This window comes from Sinohyriopsis cumingii, chromosome 17, assembly GCF_028554795.1.
Source record: "Sinohyriopsis cumingii isolate HCF-2022 chromosome 17, ASM2855479v2, whole genome shotgun sequence".
Taxonomy (NCBI): Eukaryota; Metazoa; Mollusca; class Bivalvia; order Unionida; family Unionidae; genus Sinohyriopsis; species Sinohyriopsis cumingii.
Window position 1 is genome coordinate 16,662,356 of NC_142977.1, and position 19,934 is coordinate 16,682,289.

Here is a 19,934-nt window from a genome sequence, read left to right on the forward strand (position 1 = left end):
TCATGTGATGAATATCTCATCTTATGACTATTATAGCAGTTCAAAAATGAGTCACTGTACAAAATGGGTAAATTCATTGACAGTGTTCTCTGCAATGTTTTTACAATCTAAATTTAATCTGCCATGTGTTTTTATTGATCTAATGGACTATATTTGTTACCAAATTTAATTTATTATATCCATAGGCAGGTTTTGGGTAGTCTACAATAGTAAAATGTCATGAAGAAAACAAAGACAATAAAGATAAGGTCCTCAAATACATTGTCAAAATTTGTCCAAATAAGTTCTTTTAGAAAGTCCAAAGCCTCATCTGGAATAGTGTTATGCGATGCATCCCCCAGGAAACAGACTGTCTCCTATAGTCACTTCTTCACGTTTGCCAATCCTAAAGAGACCTTATCATTTAGGCAGTCACAAAATTTTCATAAGTTAGACCAGTTTTCAGTTAGGTGTAATATTGACATCTTGTGCAACTACTGTCATGCTGGAAAATATACATGTAAAAAGTTCAAAAATGTGATTAAAAACTGATGCAGTAATGGTAAACATTAAGTTCAACTAAAAAAGTTTGTAAAGTAGACCTTACATACTTCCAGTAAAGATTCAAAACACTGCAGTTCCAAACTCTTTTGGAACTCAATGGTTTCTTGCTATCTCTCAACTTTATGTTTTCAATTTCACATAGTGATGGCAGTCATTACTCCTGCCATATGCCATACTCAAATCAGCACAAGATATAGAATAAATGTAGTTGTTTTCCTTCTTGCTTTTCTCTCCAAGAATTTGAATATCCCTTTTTATTCATCTGTACTGACTATTAAAACATTTTAAGAAGTTTATTGTCCCTTTAGTCATGTACATGTATTGCTTGTTGGACACCAGTTTTAGAAAATTCTGTGAGAAACAGCTTGATCATGCAGATATTCTGCATGAAAAAATATGTGTAGCTTAAAATCTCTTAAGTACTCCTGTAAAGTTAGTCTGGTTCCCTGACTAATTCTACTGAATCTAATATGAAACCCAGATCTGAATCAAACACAGACAAGCCAGTATCCAGAATTTTACCACAACAATCATATTTTCACAAAATTGATGTTTTTATTATGGAAGTCTGTATTTTAAGGGTGATTCCCATAACATTTCTGCCTCTTATGACCTGCAGCAGAATGCATTTGGCCTATTTTACATCCCTGACCTCATTCAGGAATAACTTTAAACATGACCATTACCACAAAGAAGCTGCCTTAAATACAACATTCTTGCGCACACAGATATTCAACACAATTTCCCAAGAAGGGCTTTACCTTGAGAGAAGCCGATGATGAAGACAAGGTAGATAATGCAGAAACGAAGAAGATCTCCTTTAATCATCTTGTAGATCATCACTACAAAAGGTCCAATGATGCGGAATCCTCTGTAAAATATATGAACTCTAGAGCTAGTAGTGATGGGTGCATTGCAATGGGGTTTATGCTAAATATTTAATGGGATGGGCCTTAAACAGAATAAACTGTGTTAGGAGAAAAAAAAACATAGAAAATTAGGCACTAAGGGCCACAAATCCTGTAAATGAGGACATGGAATGCTGTAAATTCAAGTCCCTGTAAGATCTCCTAATTATAAAGGTGCTTGACAAATCTTAATGAAATCCAGCATTTCCTTTTAAAGTTAAACTGCAGAAATCAAATCAGGAGGCCAGGTATCTCACTGAATCTGAATCAAGCATTAAGCAACATAAAGATATAAAGATGCATGGCAAATTCTGCTGAAATTGCAGACAATCCTGTCAATTATGTTATGTTGGCACCCCATGACTCCATTCCAACACCTGTCAATTATGTTATGTTGGCACTCCATGACTCCATTCCAGCAGATGCTGGTAAAGAGTTGAAGGTGTCACCCTGCTTTTTGTTTCTAAAGGTCATGGTTTGTGATTTATGTATCCCCCGTCCTCCCAATTTTGGATTTCATGTGTGAGGGTTTTTTTTCTTTCTCTGTCAGGGTTGTTCTTTGTTTTGTTTCATCATATTTTTTTAGTTGTCCCTGCATGCTGGTTCTGAGATGTACTCTGTTCCCACTCGGTATGTAGGTCGGTTTCCATTCTCAGGTCAATACTTGCAAACACTAGTGCTTGTGGTTGTTTTCTTGCCTTGAACCATACATGCATGAAACTTAGGATCATGCTCCTTTTCCCTTTGCAAAAGTCGAGGGTGAAAGTTTCTGCTCCCATCCCCATTTTGTTATTGTTATTATTTTGAAGTGACTTGCCATATTCATAAAGTCCGGTGTGGTGCTCTTTGTGTGTGTTGTGTTGTTACTGCATGTTTCCTGTATAGACTGGCACTATCTAGATCATATCTTAAGAGTTTTGGGTTAACAATCTAATTTTCAGTAGTGTCATGGTAGATTTGGTAAATACTCCCTGGGGAGTAGTACTGTCTGTAATTGGATAGTTGTGTGGTTGCTTTTCAGCCTGGGGTATAATTAATCATTGTCAGTTAGTGTTGAACCTAAGGTTTCAAGGCATTATAGGTTAGTACTGAAATTTTAGTGGGATAGATTGTATATAGGTGTGTCATTTAATGTCATCTAGGGGTAATTCATATTTGGTTGTAATTTCTGGGGGTTGTTGTTGCTGTGTGTGTGTGTGTGTGTGTGTGTGTGTGTGTGTGTGTGTGTACGCAGTTTCCTTTGTTGTTGTGTTTACTTATCTGCTTTTTGTTTGGTCCCTGTAGATAGAAATGGTGTGTGTGTGTGTATGTTAGGTTATTGTCTTGTTGTTTTTGGTGGGGTTTATTTATAGACATGACCTGCATGGACTCTATTAAGACAGTCCCTTCCATCGACTTTATCCAGCAGGCTGTATCTGTTCAGCTGGCTGGCATATTTTGGTGGGTTGTTATTTATCTTGTGTTCTGTTTGGTGGGGGAGGCATCAGTTACAGAAGTGTTAACTGAGATTCCCTTGGGATAAACTCCTTAAGAGAGTTAATTCTCTGGCCAGCACATCTGTTTCTGTTATGTTCCTATAGCTATATTTGCTAGTCAAGATGAAATAGTTGTTTTTGTAGTATGGCCAGGATTATCATACATGTATAGGTGGAGGGATTTGATCTGCTCAAATTAGTACAGTCAAAGATGGAGGGTGGGGTCCATTGGGATAAACTCCTTGATAGGGTTTTTGCCCACTGCCTCATCTGTTTACTGTTTCTGTGTTACTTAAGTTCGTAAGGCTTTCATGTTGGGGAAAAGCTAAAAAATAAAACTTACTCAAGGTATTATGAATATATGGTTATATATTAAATCTAGTTGAAATCCAACAAAACTTTATGTTATGTTATGTTGCATAAAAATAAAAAAATCAGGATGGCAATAATGGGCATAGTTCCTGTAAGTGATGTCTTGGAATGTTATAAATTGAATTCTTACAAGGTCTCATCGATACAAAGAAACAACAAATTTGGTTGAAATTCAACACAGCTTGCTAAGTTCTGTTGTCAAAACAAAAATCAAGAGAATGGACATTCAGGGGGAATAACTCTTGTGTATACATATGTGGAATGTGTAAAATGAACTCCTCTAAGAATAGGTCAATCTAAAACTGCATAGAACCTTTGCAGGAAGTCCAACAATTATTGGTTAAGTTAAGCCATACAATTAAAAGCTAAGAGGACGCTGGCTTTATGGACTCTTCTTAACTATGACATAGAGGCTGGCAGTCAAACTTTATTGACTATGACATAGAGGCTGGCAGTCAAACTTTATTATCTATGACATAGAGGCTGGCAGTCAAACTTTATTGACTATGACATAGAGGCTGGCAGTCAAACTTTATTATGTATGACATAGAGGCTGGCAGTCATACTTTATTATCTATGACACAGAAGCTGGCAGTCAAACTTTATCTGAGGCCTCCTTACTATAAAGCAGCATACCAAATTTTGTCAAAAATTAAACAATTTCCAGTAATGCTGTCTTGCAGAATCCAAATTGTTAATAGACAGTATGATAAATGTAAATCCAGACAGATGGACAGAGTGATTCTAAGAGAGCTCTGATACTTAAACACATGAGGCCTTACTAAACAATGTCAATATAACAAAGATGTCAGCCATCACACAATGCCTAACATGACATATCAATATAATAAAGATGTCAGTCATCACACAAGGCCTAACTTGACATGTCAATATAACAAAGATGTCAGCCATCACACAAGGCCTAACTTGACATATCAATATAACAAAGATGGCAGCTATCACACAAAGCCTAACTTGATATATCAATATAACAAAGATGCCAGTCATCACACAAGGCCTAACTTGACATGTCAATAAAACAAAGATGACATTGTCAATGTGATGAGGAAAACTTGATTCTGTAGTAAAGATAAATTCTAACAGGATCATAAGAAAGTCGAACGTTGTCTGAAAATGGTTCAAATTAAACTTGAAAAAGGTCTTCCTAATACAAAATGCCAACCAAATTTGATCTCAATTTCATCAAACGTTAATTGAGCATAAACTAAATTCATGATAACTGATAGAATTGACACATGGACATGGGTAGCACTGTCTGTTACTTCTAAAGATATGGTAGGAACATAAAACAAAACAAAACTGTTGTGGGGGGGATGTCATTAAAAAATGTGCATATTTATAGAGTAAAAAATATGTAAAGGATAGCAATGTTATCCAGTCACTAAATTTGCACCTCTTAAGTCAAGGGTTTTATCACCTAAGCCAACACATGCAAACAATATGTGGTCAACTAAACATGGTTGATAACTTTTTTATATGTGGTGTCAGTGTTTCCACCACCTTAAATACCACATGAAAACCACTGTCTGAGCAATGGAAAATATGTCATAAAAGTTGCAAAAACTTGTCTCAATTACCAGATACAGTTATCAGATACAGTTATTCCTAATTTAACACATGCCAGGTCAATGCTTTCTCACTAGATATGGTTACTCCTAATTTATCACTTTGCTAGATCAATCTGTTTTCTCACTTATATGGCATAATTATCCCTTCTGGATCAATACTTTCCCATATACTAGATATAGTTATCCCAAACTGTCCCCTGCTAAATCAATACCAAATACCTAATTTATCCCTTGCTAGACCAATGCTTTCACACTAGATATAATTATTCCTAATTTTCCCTGTACTAGATCAATCTGATCTCTTGCTTATCAGATTAAGTTATCCCTAAAATGTACCTTCTGCTAGATCAATGCTTTCTCACTTGAAATAGTTAGTCCTATTTATCCCTTCCTAATCAATGATTTCTCATTAAATAAAGTTATTTCTAATATATCCCTTGCTAATCAATGATTTCCAACTAGATATAGTTATTCCTAATTTTCCCTTTGCTAGATCAATGTTTTCTTGCTCATCAAATATAGTTTTCCCTAATTTATCCCTTGCTAGATCAATCCGTTTTCTCACTTACCAAATATAGTTATCTCTAATTTGTCCTTTGCTAGATCATATTTTCTCACTTACACTTTTCTTGATATCCTTAATTTGTCCCATGGCAAGATCAAGTGGTTTTACTACACACCAGATATAGTTATTCATCATATGTCCCATGGCTGGATCAATCGGTTTTACTACATACCAGATATAGTTATTTATAATTCTCCTATGGCTAGATCAATCGGTTTTACTACATACCAGATATAGTTATTTATAATTCTCCTATGGCTAGACCAATTTGTTTTCTACATACCAAATATAGTTATTCATAATTTGTCCCTTGGCTAGACCAATCTGTTTTCTCATTTCCAAGATATAAATTATTCCATGTCCTGCCTTGATCAATCTGTCTTCTCAATTACCTGATACTGATATTCCTAATTTGTCCCTTTATTAGATCAATCTGCCTTCTCCGTGAGAGAGTTATCCCTAACATGTCCCTTGGTTAGATCAATCTGTTTTACCAAAGGGGTATGACAGCATTCAATTTATATAATCAACATACATATTACTACAAGTAAACTGTACATGGACCTAGATCAATCTGTTTTACCAAAGGGGTATGACAGCATTAAATTTACATAATCAACATACATATTACTACAAGCAAACTGTACATGGACCTCGATCAATCTGTTTTACCAAAGGGGTATGACAGCATTCAATTTACATAATCAACACACATATTACCACAAGCAAACTGTACACAGACCTAGATCAATCTGTTTTACCAAAGGGGTATGACAGCATTCAATTTACATAATCAACACACATATTACTACAAGCAAACTGTACACAGACCTAGATCAATCTGTTTTACCAAAGGGGTATGACAGCATTCAATTTATATAATCAACATACATATTACTACAAGCAAACTGTACACAGACCTAGATCAATCTGTTTTACCAAAGGGGTATGACAGCATTCAATTTACATAATCAACACACATATTACTACAAGGAAACTGTACACAGACCTAGATCAATCTGTTTTACCAAAGGGGTATGACAGCATTCAATTTACATAATCAACACACATATTACTACAAGCAAACTGTACACAGACCTAGATCAATCTGTTTTACCAAAGGGGTATGACAGCTTTCAATTTACATAATCAACACACATATTACTACAAGCAAACTGTACATGGACCTAGATCAATCTGTTTTACCAAAGGGGTATGACAGCATTAAATTTACATAATCAACACACATATTACTACAAACAAACTGTACACGGACCTAGATCAATCTGTTTTACCAAAGGGGTATGACAGCATTCAATTTACATAATCAACACACATATTACTACAAGCAAACTGTACACAGACCTAGATCAATCTGTTTTACCAAAGGGGTATGACAGCATTCAATTTACATAATCAACACACATATTACTACAAGCAAACTGTACACGGACCTGGCATATTCTGCAATGTTTGTTTTTGAAATTAATGACTGTATGACTGTAGTGGGAGAGAAAGAGAAGTTTCCAATATAAGAAAACCATGGATTACCTGCAAAAGAAAAGGAAGTAGGGGGCAGTTGTAAGAATAGCTAGCACTCCAACTACATCCTCATAAACGTATGCACATGCTGCACGTCCTGGCAGCATCATTACCACAAACACGCAGGACAACAAGAATGTTGCCTTGCCTGGTGCTCCTTTCTGAAAATCAGAGAAAAATAATAATAATAATAATAACAATAATAATAATAATAATAATAACAATAATAAAATTAATAATAATAATAAAACTGGTTTCTCACAATATTCAAGGGTTGTCAGTATGTCAAGAATTCTGCCGAATGAAGCTTTGGTTAGAGTATGTTTTTATACCTAAGCTATTGGTACAAATTGTGGATACAGTCAGGTAGTTTTATTTGGATCTATGCACATTAACAAGGAAGAACTGTTTTAATTAAAAGAAAGTAGTATTCATAGTAGTATCATTAGCAGTAGTAGTAATAGTTGTAGTAATATCTTATGAATACCTATTTAACCACAACTAAGCTACACATTAGGTTTGTAATGAGCCATAGCTGTGTGCAAAAAATTGTAAAGAACTATAACTCTGCATGCAAAAGTTTGTACAGAGCCATAACTCTGTGTGCAAAAGTTTGTACAGAGCCATAACTCTGTGTGCAATAGTTTGAAAAGAGCCATAACTGTGTGCAAAAGTTTGTACAGAGCCATAATTTTGTGTGCAATAGTTTGTAAAGAGCCATAACTCTGTGTGCAATAGTTTGTAAAGAGCCATAACTGTGTGCAAACTATTCCCACATCTTTTCAACACTGTCTTGAAACTCTGAAGATATTATGTATACCCCTGCTAATATACATGGTCATATATATATGGCAGGGAACAAACCTAACACTTCTGTGGCAATAATCTCTATCATTAAGCAAGATTAAAATATCAAATGACTGAAAAACCACTGAATAAACATGCAAAGTTATTTATGTTCCTACAAAATTACTCACATTATTACATTTCAAAATAAACTGTGATGATCAATACTGCAAATGTTATTTTTATAATATATTTGCTTATAGAAACTTGTTAGTGGCAACTAAAGTTCCTTCCCATGAATATGTCATACCAGCGTAGTAAAGAAAATCTTGAATCCCTGGTGGTAGATTTCTTTCATTGCTAGAAAAAGGTAGGTGCTGGCTCCAAACAGAATGAAACCTTCTAGAACAAATCGAGCCTGCAATAATAATAATAATAATAATAATATAGATTTAACTAATTAGCTTTAGAGGTCGCTTTTATTTTTGTAAGGAAGTCTAACAGATATGTAATTTCATGTGCATGCAAACTACTGTATTTATTAACGCCTTCCAGACAAACATTTACCTGTCGGAATGTTATAATACTCTATCCACTCACTAGCATTATTAACATCTCTAAGTCAATCATCGGTATAACAAACAACTTCCTTCTAGAAAATTGTACTACTCTATCCACTCATCAGCATTATTAACATTGTCCAAGTCAATCATCTATATAACAAACAATTTCCCTCTCAGAAAATCGTAATACTCTATTCCACTCATCAGCATTATTAACACCTATTAAGTCAATCTACTGTATAACAAACTACTTAATGTTCAGAGAAACATAATATGCCACCTATTAAATAACATTCTTAACACTTTCCAAGTCAATTATCCATAAAAAGAATTTATCTCACATAAAAACATAATTATCTACCTACTTGTTACCATTATTCAGGTCCTGAAGACAATAATCCATGTGGAAAAAAACTTACATCTAAAAGACACATAACGCCTGACCTCTTTAATATTAATGGCATCTTCCATGTGAAAAAACAACTTAACTTGTAAACAGTAGAAAAATGAATGTTCTTTTCCATGGGCATCCAAGTTTATGCTTTTTGTCACAGTAGTTTTCAATTAATTTGAACAAATGAACTACATCTATGTCAGAGGTAAAACAGAATTTTCATAATAATTTAATAAGTAGATCTGTATTTTTCTTTCTAGTTAAATCAGATCAACCCTTTACCCCTTTTTAACCTATTGGCCTCTAATTACATGATAACTTCATTAAAAAGCATGAAGCAAAACCTACCTTTACTTAGAAGCATGGATCACATTGTAAGTTCCACCAGAAGCACTAATTATATGATATCTTCAATCAGAATTACTAGCTACAGGATACTGTCAATTTGTAGTATTAAAATTGCATGATTACTTCAATCAGAAACACTAGCTACAGGATACTGTCAATTTGTAGCATTAAAATTGCATGATTACTTCAATCAGAAACACTAGCTACATGATACTGTCAATTTGTAGCATTAAAATTGCATGATTACTTCAATCAGAAACACTAGCTACATGATACTGTCAATTTGTAGCATTAAAATTGCATGATTACTTCAATCAGAAACACTAGCTACATGATACTGTCAATTTGTAGCATTAAAATTGCATGATTACTTTAATTAGAAACACTAGCTACATGATACTGTCAATTTGTAGCATTAAAATTGCATTATTACTTCAATTAGAAACACTAGCTACATGATACTGTCAATTTGTAGCATTAAAATTGCATGATTACTTCAATTAGAAACACTAGCTACATGATACTGTCAATTTGTAGCATTAAAATTGCATTATTACTTCAATTAGAAACACTAGCTACATGATACTGTCAATTTGTAGCATTAAAATTGCATGATTACTTCAATTAGAAACACTAATTATATGGAACTTTTAACTGGAAGTACTAATGGTGTGTTATATAGAATCAGAAGCCCTAATTACATAATACTTTCAATCAGTAGCACTATTTGCATGCTAACTTCAATTAGAAACACTTACACATGGTACCATCAATTAGAAGCATCAGTCACATGATACCTTCAATTAGCAGCACTAATCACATGATACCTTCAATCAAAAGCTTTAATCACATCATAATTTCAACTGGAAGCACTAAAGGCATAATATGTTCAATCAGAAGTGCTAATCCCATGATATTTTCACTTAGAAACACTAATCACATGATACTTTTACTTAGAAACACTAATCACATGATACCCGCAATTAGCAGCATTAATCACATGATACCCACAATTAGCAGCATTAATCACATGACACCTTCAATTAGCAGCATTAATAACATCATAATTGTGTTTGGAAGCACTAAAGACATAATATATTAAATCAGAAGTGCTAAGCACATGATACTTTCACTTAGAAACACTAATCACATGATACTTTCACTTAGAAACACAAATCACATGATACTTTCACTTAGAAAAACTAATCACATGATACTTGCACTTAGAAACATTAATCACATGATACTTCCACCTAGAAGCTCTAATCACATGATAATTTTACTTAGAAACACCACTATTCACATGACACTTTCACTTAGAAAAACTAACCACGTGATACTTTAACCTAGAAGCAATAATCACATGATAATTTCACTTTGAAACACCACTAATCACATGACACTTTCACTTAGAAAAACTAGCCACGTGATACTTTAACCTAGAAGCAATAATCACATGATAATTTCACTTTGAAACACCACTAATCACATGACTTTCATTTAGAAAAACTAATCACATGATATTTTCTATTAGAAGCCTTAGTCACATGATACCTTGAATCAGAAGTACTAATCACATAATTTATTCAATTAGAAGCATTAATTAGATGATACTTTTAATCAGAAGCACTAATTGCATTATGATGTCACTTGGAAAATCTAAAATTACATGTGAACAGCATACAGCCTCATTTAATTTTTCAGTCCTAAATGTTCAGTTAATTTTGCAAGACAAATTTCTCCTTAACAAATGAGAATAACTTGATATTAATGCAATATTTCAACAAAGAATTTTGAACAATATTTTTAGAAAGCTTCAGCTTCTAATTTAATTAGCTAAACTGAATGTTTACAAAAAGGTTGTAAGCTGCAATGTTTTGAATGCAAAATATAAAGATTTACACCAATGGTTTTACTGTGGATGTACATATGTTTAAAAGCCAACAAATTTTTAAATAAAGTATGGCATAATGCATCATGGGTTATTTTACTATTTTTTGCCAACTGTTACTGAATCACAACAAAAATTTATAATTCTAATTTTGAAAATGGTAAACCTGTACAGTTTATAGGATCAAGTAAATTTATTTAATTCAATAAATATGCATTTACTTCTGACTGAAGAAACTGATGCAAAAAAGTAGAAAAGCACAAAAAATTATACAGTATATGTGAACAATTCCTTACAATATCCTCCTGCTGACAAACTTTCATCAGGTAGCAATTGTCAACTTCTGTGACATTCTCAGCAAGTCCATTGCTTGTGTTCATTTCTTTTGTAATGGGACATTCATCCTGACCTGGGCGCAGAACAAAGGCAGTTACAAATATCACGAAGTAGATGATGAAGATGATAAAGCGACGATAAAACCTGAAAATAAATATTTTTCAAACATTATTTATTGACTTGATACTTATATACAGGATCAATCATTGAAGATGATAAAGCGACGATAAAACCAGAAAATAAATATTTTTCAAACATTATTTATTGACTTGATACTTATATACAGGATCAATCATTAATTTATTTAGATAATTGGAGATGACTCAAAGAATTTATTTGGAGATGACTGAAGAATTTATTCATTAAAAACAATTGTTCTTATGTGTTGAAAAGCCTTGGATTGAGGTCATATTAATACATTTACCAAACAATTTATATTGTTTTCACTGGCAACAGAATATAAACAGTGAGGTCTTCCTAAACAGGTTCACCCTATGGCCTGGTTTCCTCTACTAACTGGCCACATACACATACTTTGGTCCTCTTATGAGCTTCCTCTGCTGCCTGGCCACATACATACAATTTGGTCCTATGGTGAGCTTATGCTGCTGCCTGGCCACATACACATAATTTGGTACTCTTGTGAGCTTCCTCTGCTGCCTGGCCACATACACATAATTTGGTACTCTTGTGAGCTTCCTCTGCTGCCTGGTCACATACACATAATTTGGTCCTCTTGTGAGCTTCCTCTGCTGCCTGGCCACATACATGCAATTTGGTCCTATGGTGAGCTTATGCTGCTGCCTGGCCACATACACATAATTTGATACTCTTGTGAGCTTCCTCTTCTGCCTGGCCACATACACATAATTTGGTACTCTTGTGAGCTTCCTCTGCTGCCTGGCCACATACACATAATTTGGTACTCTTGTGAGCTTCCTCTGCTGCCTGGTCACATACACATAATTTGGTCCTCTTGTGAGCTTCCTCTGCTGCCTGGCCACATACATGCAATTTGGTCCTATGGTGAGCTTCCTCTGCTGCCTGGTCACATACACATAATTTGGTACTCTTGTGAGTTTCCTCTTCTGCCTGGCCACATACACATAATTTGGTACTCTTGTGAGCTTCCTCTGCTGCCTGGCCACATACACATAATTTGGTCCTCTTGTGAGCTTCCTCTGCTGCCTGGCCACATACACATAATTTGGTCCTCTTGTGAGCTTCCTCTGCTGCCTGGCCACATACATGCAATTTGGTCCTATGGTGAGCTTATGCTGCTGCCTGGCCACATACACATAATTTGGTCCACCTGTGAACTGTGAACTTCCTCTGCTGATAGGTCACATACACATAATTTGGTCCACCTGTGAACTGTGAACTTCCTCTGCTGATAGGTCACATACACATAATTTAATATTATGTGACCCCATTTTTTCTGCAGAATGGACACATACACATAATTCAGCCCCACTGCAACCTGACTTCCTCTACTGACTGGCAACACATAAACACATAATTCTCTACTGATTTCCCACATGCACATAATTTTGTGCCCTGGTTAATACCTGGTTTCCTCTACTGACTGACCGAATATACATAATTCATTACTGACTGGTGACATACGCATGGTTAGCTATATATATATATATATATATATATATATATATATATATATATACATAATTCATTACTGACTGGCAACATGCACATAATTTGGTACCTTGTGACCTAGCTTATCTCTAATGACTGGCTATATACACATAATTCTCTACTGATTTCCCACTTACACATAATTTTGTGTCCTTGTTACCTGGCTTCCTCTACTGACTAACCAAATATATATAATTCATTACTGACTGGTGATATGCACATGTTTAGCTATATATATATATATATATATATATATATATATATATATATATATATATATATATATACATAATTCATTACTGAAAGTTCACATATACAAAACTTTGATCCCTTTTTGACCTAGGTTCCTCTACTGACTGGCTGTATACACATAATTTTCTACCGACTTGACTCCTCCAGTAAAAGCAGTTTTGATACTGATCATACCTTTTATATGGGTCACCTCTATAATGCAGTCAACTGTTTAAATATTTTGATTGTAATAATGTCTGGTCTTGATGGTTCACTGTACATTTTATGGATTCAAACAATTGCATGTGTGAAAATATGTCCTTGCACAACAAGATAATAAATACAAAATAAAAATCTGAGAAACCTCAGATGTTACGATATCCTTGACAGTCTTCTGTCCATATAAATATGGTGTCCTCTGTCAATCAGGCCAATGAATTGTATACAGGTAAAGAAATTTGGAACCAAATGTTTTGCAGATGTGTTCATTCTTTGCATGTGCAAATGGAGGTGTTTATGCAATGTACAGATTATTAATTTCTTAACAAACACCAAAAATACATTTTAAGTCATAAATTCATATTAGTCTTCTATACCTTCTTTGTTATTATAATTCTGAAATCTGCAACAGCTGCTGAAGTACTTATATCGGGTAAATCATCAGAAACTGGAAACATTGTATAGTACTTATATGGGGCAAATCATCAGAAAACTGGAAACATTGTATAGTACTTATATGGGGTAAATCATCAGAAAACTGGAAACATTGTATAGTACTTATATGGGGGAAATCATCAGAAAACTGGAAACAATGTATAGTACTTATATGGGGCAAATCATCAGAAAACCAGAAACATTGTATAGTACTTATATGGGGCAAATGATCAGAAAACTGGAAACATTGTATAGTACTAATATGGAGCAAATTATCAGAAACTGGGAACAATTTTTGAAGTTCTTATATGGGGTAAACCATTAGAAACTGGAAAACATCTTGAAGTATTTAATATATGGTGTAAATCATCAGAAACAGGGAACATGCATAAGTACTACTTATGGTGTAAATCATCAGAAACTGGGAACATGCTAAAATATTTATATGGGGCAAATCATTAGAAACCAGAAACATGCTAAAATACTTATATAGGATAAATCATCACAAACTGAAACATGCTAAAGTACTTATATGGGGCAAATCATCAGAAACTGGAAACATGCTAAAGTACTTACATAGGATAAATCATCAGAAACTGGAAACATGCTAAAGTACTTATATGGGGTAAATAATCAGAAACTGGAAACATGCTAAAATATTTATATGGGGCAAATCATTAGAAACCAGAAACATGCTAAAATACTTATACAGGATAAATCATCAGAAACTGGAAACATGCTAAAGTACTTATATGGGGTAAATAAACAGAAACTGGGAACATGCTAAAATATTTATATGGGGCAAATCATTAGAAACCAGAAACATGCTAAAATACTTATATAGGATAAATCATCACAAACTGGAAACATGCTAAAGTACTTATATGGGGCAAATCATCAGAAATCAGAAACATACTAAAGTACTTACATAGGATAAATCATCAGAAACTGGAAACATGCTAATGTATTTATATGGGGCAAATCACCAGAAACTGGAAACATGATTAAGTACTTATATAGGGCAAATGGTCAGGAACTGGAAACATGCCAAAGTACTTATGGAGTAAATCAAATTAAACTGGAAATATGCTAAAGTACTCATATGGGGAAATCAAAAGAAACTGGAAACATGCTAAAGTACTCATATGGGGTAAATCAAAAGAAACTGGAAATATGCTAAAGTACTCATATGGGATAAATCATAAGAAAATCGAAACATGCTAAAGTATCTGTATGGGGCATATCATCAGTAACTTGAAATGAAAAACTGAAATAAAATATTTTCAGTCAGACAACTATACAGAAAAGACATGTTACCAAAAAAACTTGTTTTTGTGATTGTTACTTTGTGCTGTTATAACTACAGTCAATGCCAATAATGATATACAAAGCTTTTCCCTTTATGGACAGGTGTTCTTGATACGAAATTGACTAATAAAGCAGGATTGACTGTATAAGCGAACTGAAGTCTTACGAATTGCATTTGTCCTATGACAGATTTAAGCATGTCAGTAATATTTTTATTCCAAAATTCAGGTTTTCATTAAATGGAACAATAAATCCACCATTAACCTTAAAAACAAAATCTGTATCTTCATTCTGACTCATCGGAGAACCATTTGTTACAAATTATTCACAATATATTTCTCTGTGATAAAAATCATACAATAAATCATGGTCTCAAGTTGGCATCAAGATTTTTAACAGATTATCATGGATCTTTTAACATAAATGTTTTGGTTTTAAGGATCAGAAAATATCTTAAATCTGCAAATGTTTGTGTTCACTGATTAGATTGTAAATTTTAGTCCACCTTTCATTTAGTGAGTAATCTAGTACCTGTATCTTGCAAACGTCTTCCATTTCTCCTGCAGCAGGTTGACCACTAGACCATCCATCATGCTCAGGTGACTGTCATGGTCCTGAAATTTATCAACATATAATCTATGTATGACGACGAAAACAAACAAAAATAAACAAACAAAATGAAGAAGATGATGAGGCTTTGTGCAGTGTGTAGAAGACAGCCATGGGTCAAGGGCTGCCTTAGTCATTGCTGTTGGTATCTTTGCCCAAGGCTTTAAGCCATTTTGGCAACAGCTGATCTTACTGTAAATAGGACCCAGATCCACTGGGAAACACAGCATTTTCAGCAACAGCTGGTCTAGCTGTAAATGGTTCCCAACAACAACTGACCTTACTGTAAATGGGTTACAGCATGCACTGGGAAATACAACCAGCTAGGGATTTAAGTTCCATCCTAGGAGAGTACAGCCAGGAGTTGATGATGAACTGTATTCTAAGGAAAGTACGGCTCAGAGTTGATGATCAACTTTATTCCATATTGACACAATGGCATAATTAGCTCGACGAAACATTATTTCAAACAAGTGACTGCATTAGGGTAGTATTATTACAGATAACACCTACCACAATACTAGTGACTGAATTAGGGTAGTATTATTACAGATAACACCTACCACAATACTAGTGACTGCATTAGGGTAGTATTATTACAGATAACACCTACCACAATACTAGTGACTGCAATAGGGTAGTATTATTACAGATAACACTACCACAATACAAGTGACTGCATTAGGGTAGTATTATTACAGATAACACTACCACAATACTAGTGACTGCATTAGGGTAGTATTATTACAGATAACACCTACCACAATACTAGTGACTGCATTAGGGTAGTATTATTACAGATAACACTACCACAATACTAGTGACTGCATTAGGGTAGTATTATTACAGATAACACCTACCACAATACTAGTGACTGCATTAGGGTAGTATTATTACAGATAACACCTACCACAATACTAGTGACTGCATTAGGGTAGTATTATTACAAATAACACCTACAAGAATACAATTCATATCATATGATAGATCTGACAAGTTCTCCTTATACGCTTAAGAGATTAGGTTGCTGTATTACAGATAACACCTACCAGAACACAATTGACTGCATTAGGGTATCTGTATTACAGATAACACCTACAAGAACACAAATGACCACATATGCAAATTAGATATACTCTGTTAGTCTGCATACTATAATTATTGCTTTACACAGTTAATTTATTATCTTCATGAGGCACTAATATTCAGGAGGTACTTATTATCATGAGGTGCCAATTTTCATGTACCAATTATCATGAGGTACCAATTTTCATGTACCAATTTTCACGAGGTACCAATTTTCACAAATTACTAATTTTGATGAGCTCACAATTTACATGGATATTGTGGCTGCTACAGAAAATGAACATCAAGATAACATGAAGATTTCTGACTTCAATATGGCTGTTTTCCTTATTAAAGAAATGTATCTGTGAAAACAATAGGAGTGTTTTCCTTATCAAAATGTCAGCAAATTTAAATACCAATGAAAAATAATGTAATTTTCTGCAAATCCATGAAATGTAATGGCTCCAAACAAAACTCATACAGAGATGAAATATGATACTAATTCCCCACTTATGTAAAGTACTCCATCATATCCCATAAATTTCCCACATATATAAAATACCCCATCATATCCCACAAATTTTCCCACTTATATAATGTACCCCATCATATCCAACAACTTTCCCCACATATGTATAGTACCCCATCATATCCCACAAACTTCCCCACATATGTAAAATACCCCATCATATCCCACAACTTTCTCCACATATGTAAAGTACCCATCATATCGCAAATATTTCTCCACTTATGTAAAGTACCCCATCATATCCCACAAACTTCCCCACATATGTAAAGTACCCCATTATATCCCACAAATTTCCCCACATACATAAAGAGCCCCATCATATGCCACAAATTTCCTCACTTTTGCAAAGACTCCTGCTCAAAGTACCCCATTGCATCTCACAAATTTCTCCATATATGCAAAGTACCCCATCGTATCCAAAAGACTGCCCACTTATGTAAAGACTCATGCTCAAAGTACCCCATCATATCCCACAAATTCCTTCACCTTTGTAAAGACTCCTACTCAAAGTATCCCATCATATCCCACAAATTTCCTCACTTATGCAAAGTACCCATTTACATCCAACAAATTTCCCCACTTATGCAAAGTACCCATTCACATCCAACAAATATCACCACCTATGCAAAGTACCCATTCACATCCAACAAGTATATCCACTTATACAAAGTACCCATTCACATCCAACAAATATCCCCACTTATGCAAAGTACCCATTCACATCCATTCACATCCAACAAATACCCCCACTTATGCAAAGTACCCATTCACATCCAACAAATATCCCCACTTATGCCATGACTCCAATTGAAAGTACTCCATGGTCCATTATACTCCATTTAACACTTCTTATGCTAATACCCTATGGTCAGGCACCCTCAGTGTAATTACAGTGGTCACTTTATTATAAGGCCATCCCTTCTGATTATAAAACTGATGGTCACTCATGTGGAGACAAAATGGTTAAGATACAGCCCGTTGTGTTCAGTATGGTAGCCTTAAAATGGGAAGCAACATTGTAATACTTACTCTACTTTTGTTTCCATGGTACCACAAAAGAAATACTGAAAGCCAAAATTTCTAATGACCAAAATTGCACCTCTATGCCAGTTGCTTAACCGATTCAGCCCCGATCCCGTCTGTAGGCGTGATGAGGCTGTACCCTACTTCAAAGCCCTGCAGCATCGAGGCCATTTAAGATAGACCAACGTGGGTGGTATTAAAAAAAAGCAGACAGATATAGCTCTAAAATGGTATCAAATAATCTGGAAGTTCTAGTTGCACTACAAAATACAGAGAGAAAAAGCTCATTTTTTGGACCCAGTTTTTTTTCACCCAAAATTCGCTCGAGATCGGAATGCGATTTTGTGTCCGGATTTTAGACCTTTTGGCCTCAGATCTAAGGCATACCGGTCTTAACTGAACACAGACAGGTGAACCTTTGCAAAAACTAGGATAAGGTGGGCATTTGGAATAAATTGCGGTCTACATACGAAAATGATGGGTCTATTAAGCCAAAAAAAAAAAAAAAAAAAAAAAAAAAGAACTCCAACTTTTACCCTTCTGCTCATGCGCAAGCAAAATAACCAATGGAAATTGATGTTTCTAATACAACTAGGCATTATTCTCATGGATAATCTGTTGAAAACCGCTGTATTACGATGTGTTTTGAAATAGCACCCCAAATCTCATTCCTAAGCACATTTCAGACAAAAATGACAAAAACCTCTGGGGCCGAATGAGTTAACATGTGCGCAAGTAATACTTCAAAAAAGGTCAGAGAGTTATGCTATAGAAACAAAAGTGTTTGCACACAGACTGGCAGACATATAAATAGCCAGGCAGACATAAAAATTGAAGAGATTATAAATGAATTCACGTTAACCAACCAAAGATTTTTTTAAACTTCATATTTGTAATAAAATGGGCATTAAGAAATAAAATCTGGATGAGTTCAACAAATTTTAATTCTTGACAGTAACTCACCCCATACACAATCAGATTGAGAGCCGAGTTCTCATGTATCTCTCCCATTGCAGTGATGGTGTCGATGTCTTGCAATGGATACCCAGCCGATGTCACATTGCCATAGATCCAGTATACCTGTCGAATCTTCTCCAAAATGTGCTCATACATCTAGAAAGACAAATAAATTCATATCTGCTGTTAACAGTAAATTGCAACCTATAGTTGAAAAATAATACCAGCATATCCACACAGACAAAATCTGTTATTCGTATGTGATTAATTATTAAATAATCTGGGGAGTGACAGTTGCTCAGATGGTAGAACACTAGCATTGTAACCCAAGGGTTGCAGGTTCAATACCCATTCTTGCCTGTCTGAGTCTGCTGCCTTATTGTGTCCTTGGGAGAGACACTTTTCTCCCATTTACTCAGCGTGATATAGACAATATGTGTAAGTGCTGCTAAAGCCAATAAAAAAATAATAAATAATGAAACAAGTTTGCATTTGCAAATAGCCTATAAATTCAATTCTTAGAACTTGAACAAACAAACTTTTTTTATTATTAACATTTTTGTACGGCTAGAGTCACAACTTTCTTGTGG

The 19,934-nt window shown here is 34.5% G+C and overlaps 1 protein-coding gene across 1 annotated transcript in view; it reads right to left on the bottom strand.

Annotated features, from left to right (window-relative positions):
• LOC149777820 (transient receptor potential cation channel subfamily V member 5-like) overlaps nucleotides 1-19,934 on the bottom strand; it is a 99,609-nt gene that overhangs the window by 23,320 nt on the left and 56,355 nt on the right. The window contains exons 8-13 of the mRNA XM_089938265.1: nucleotides 19,351-19,500; nucleotides 15,690-15,772; nucleotides 11,273-11,456; nucleotides 8,091-8,198; nucleotides 7,004-7,155; nucleotides 1,305-1,414 (exon numbers count right to left, since the gene is read on the bottom strand). Coding sequence (XP_089794391.1) covers nucleotides 1,305-1,414; nucleotides 7,004-7,155; nucleotides 8,091-8,198; nucleotides 11,273-11,456; nucleotides 15,690-15,772; nucleotides 19,351-19,500 — 787 coding nt within the window. The remainder of the gene's footprint in view (nucleotides 1-1,304; nucleotides 1,415-7,003; nucleotides 7,156-8,090; nucleotides 8,199-11,272; nucleotides 11,457-15,689; nucleotides 15,773-19,350; nucleotides 19,501-19,934) is intronic.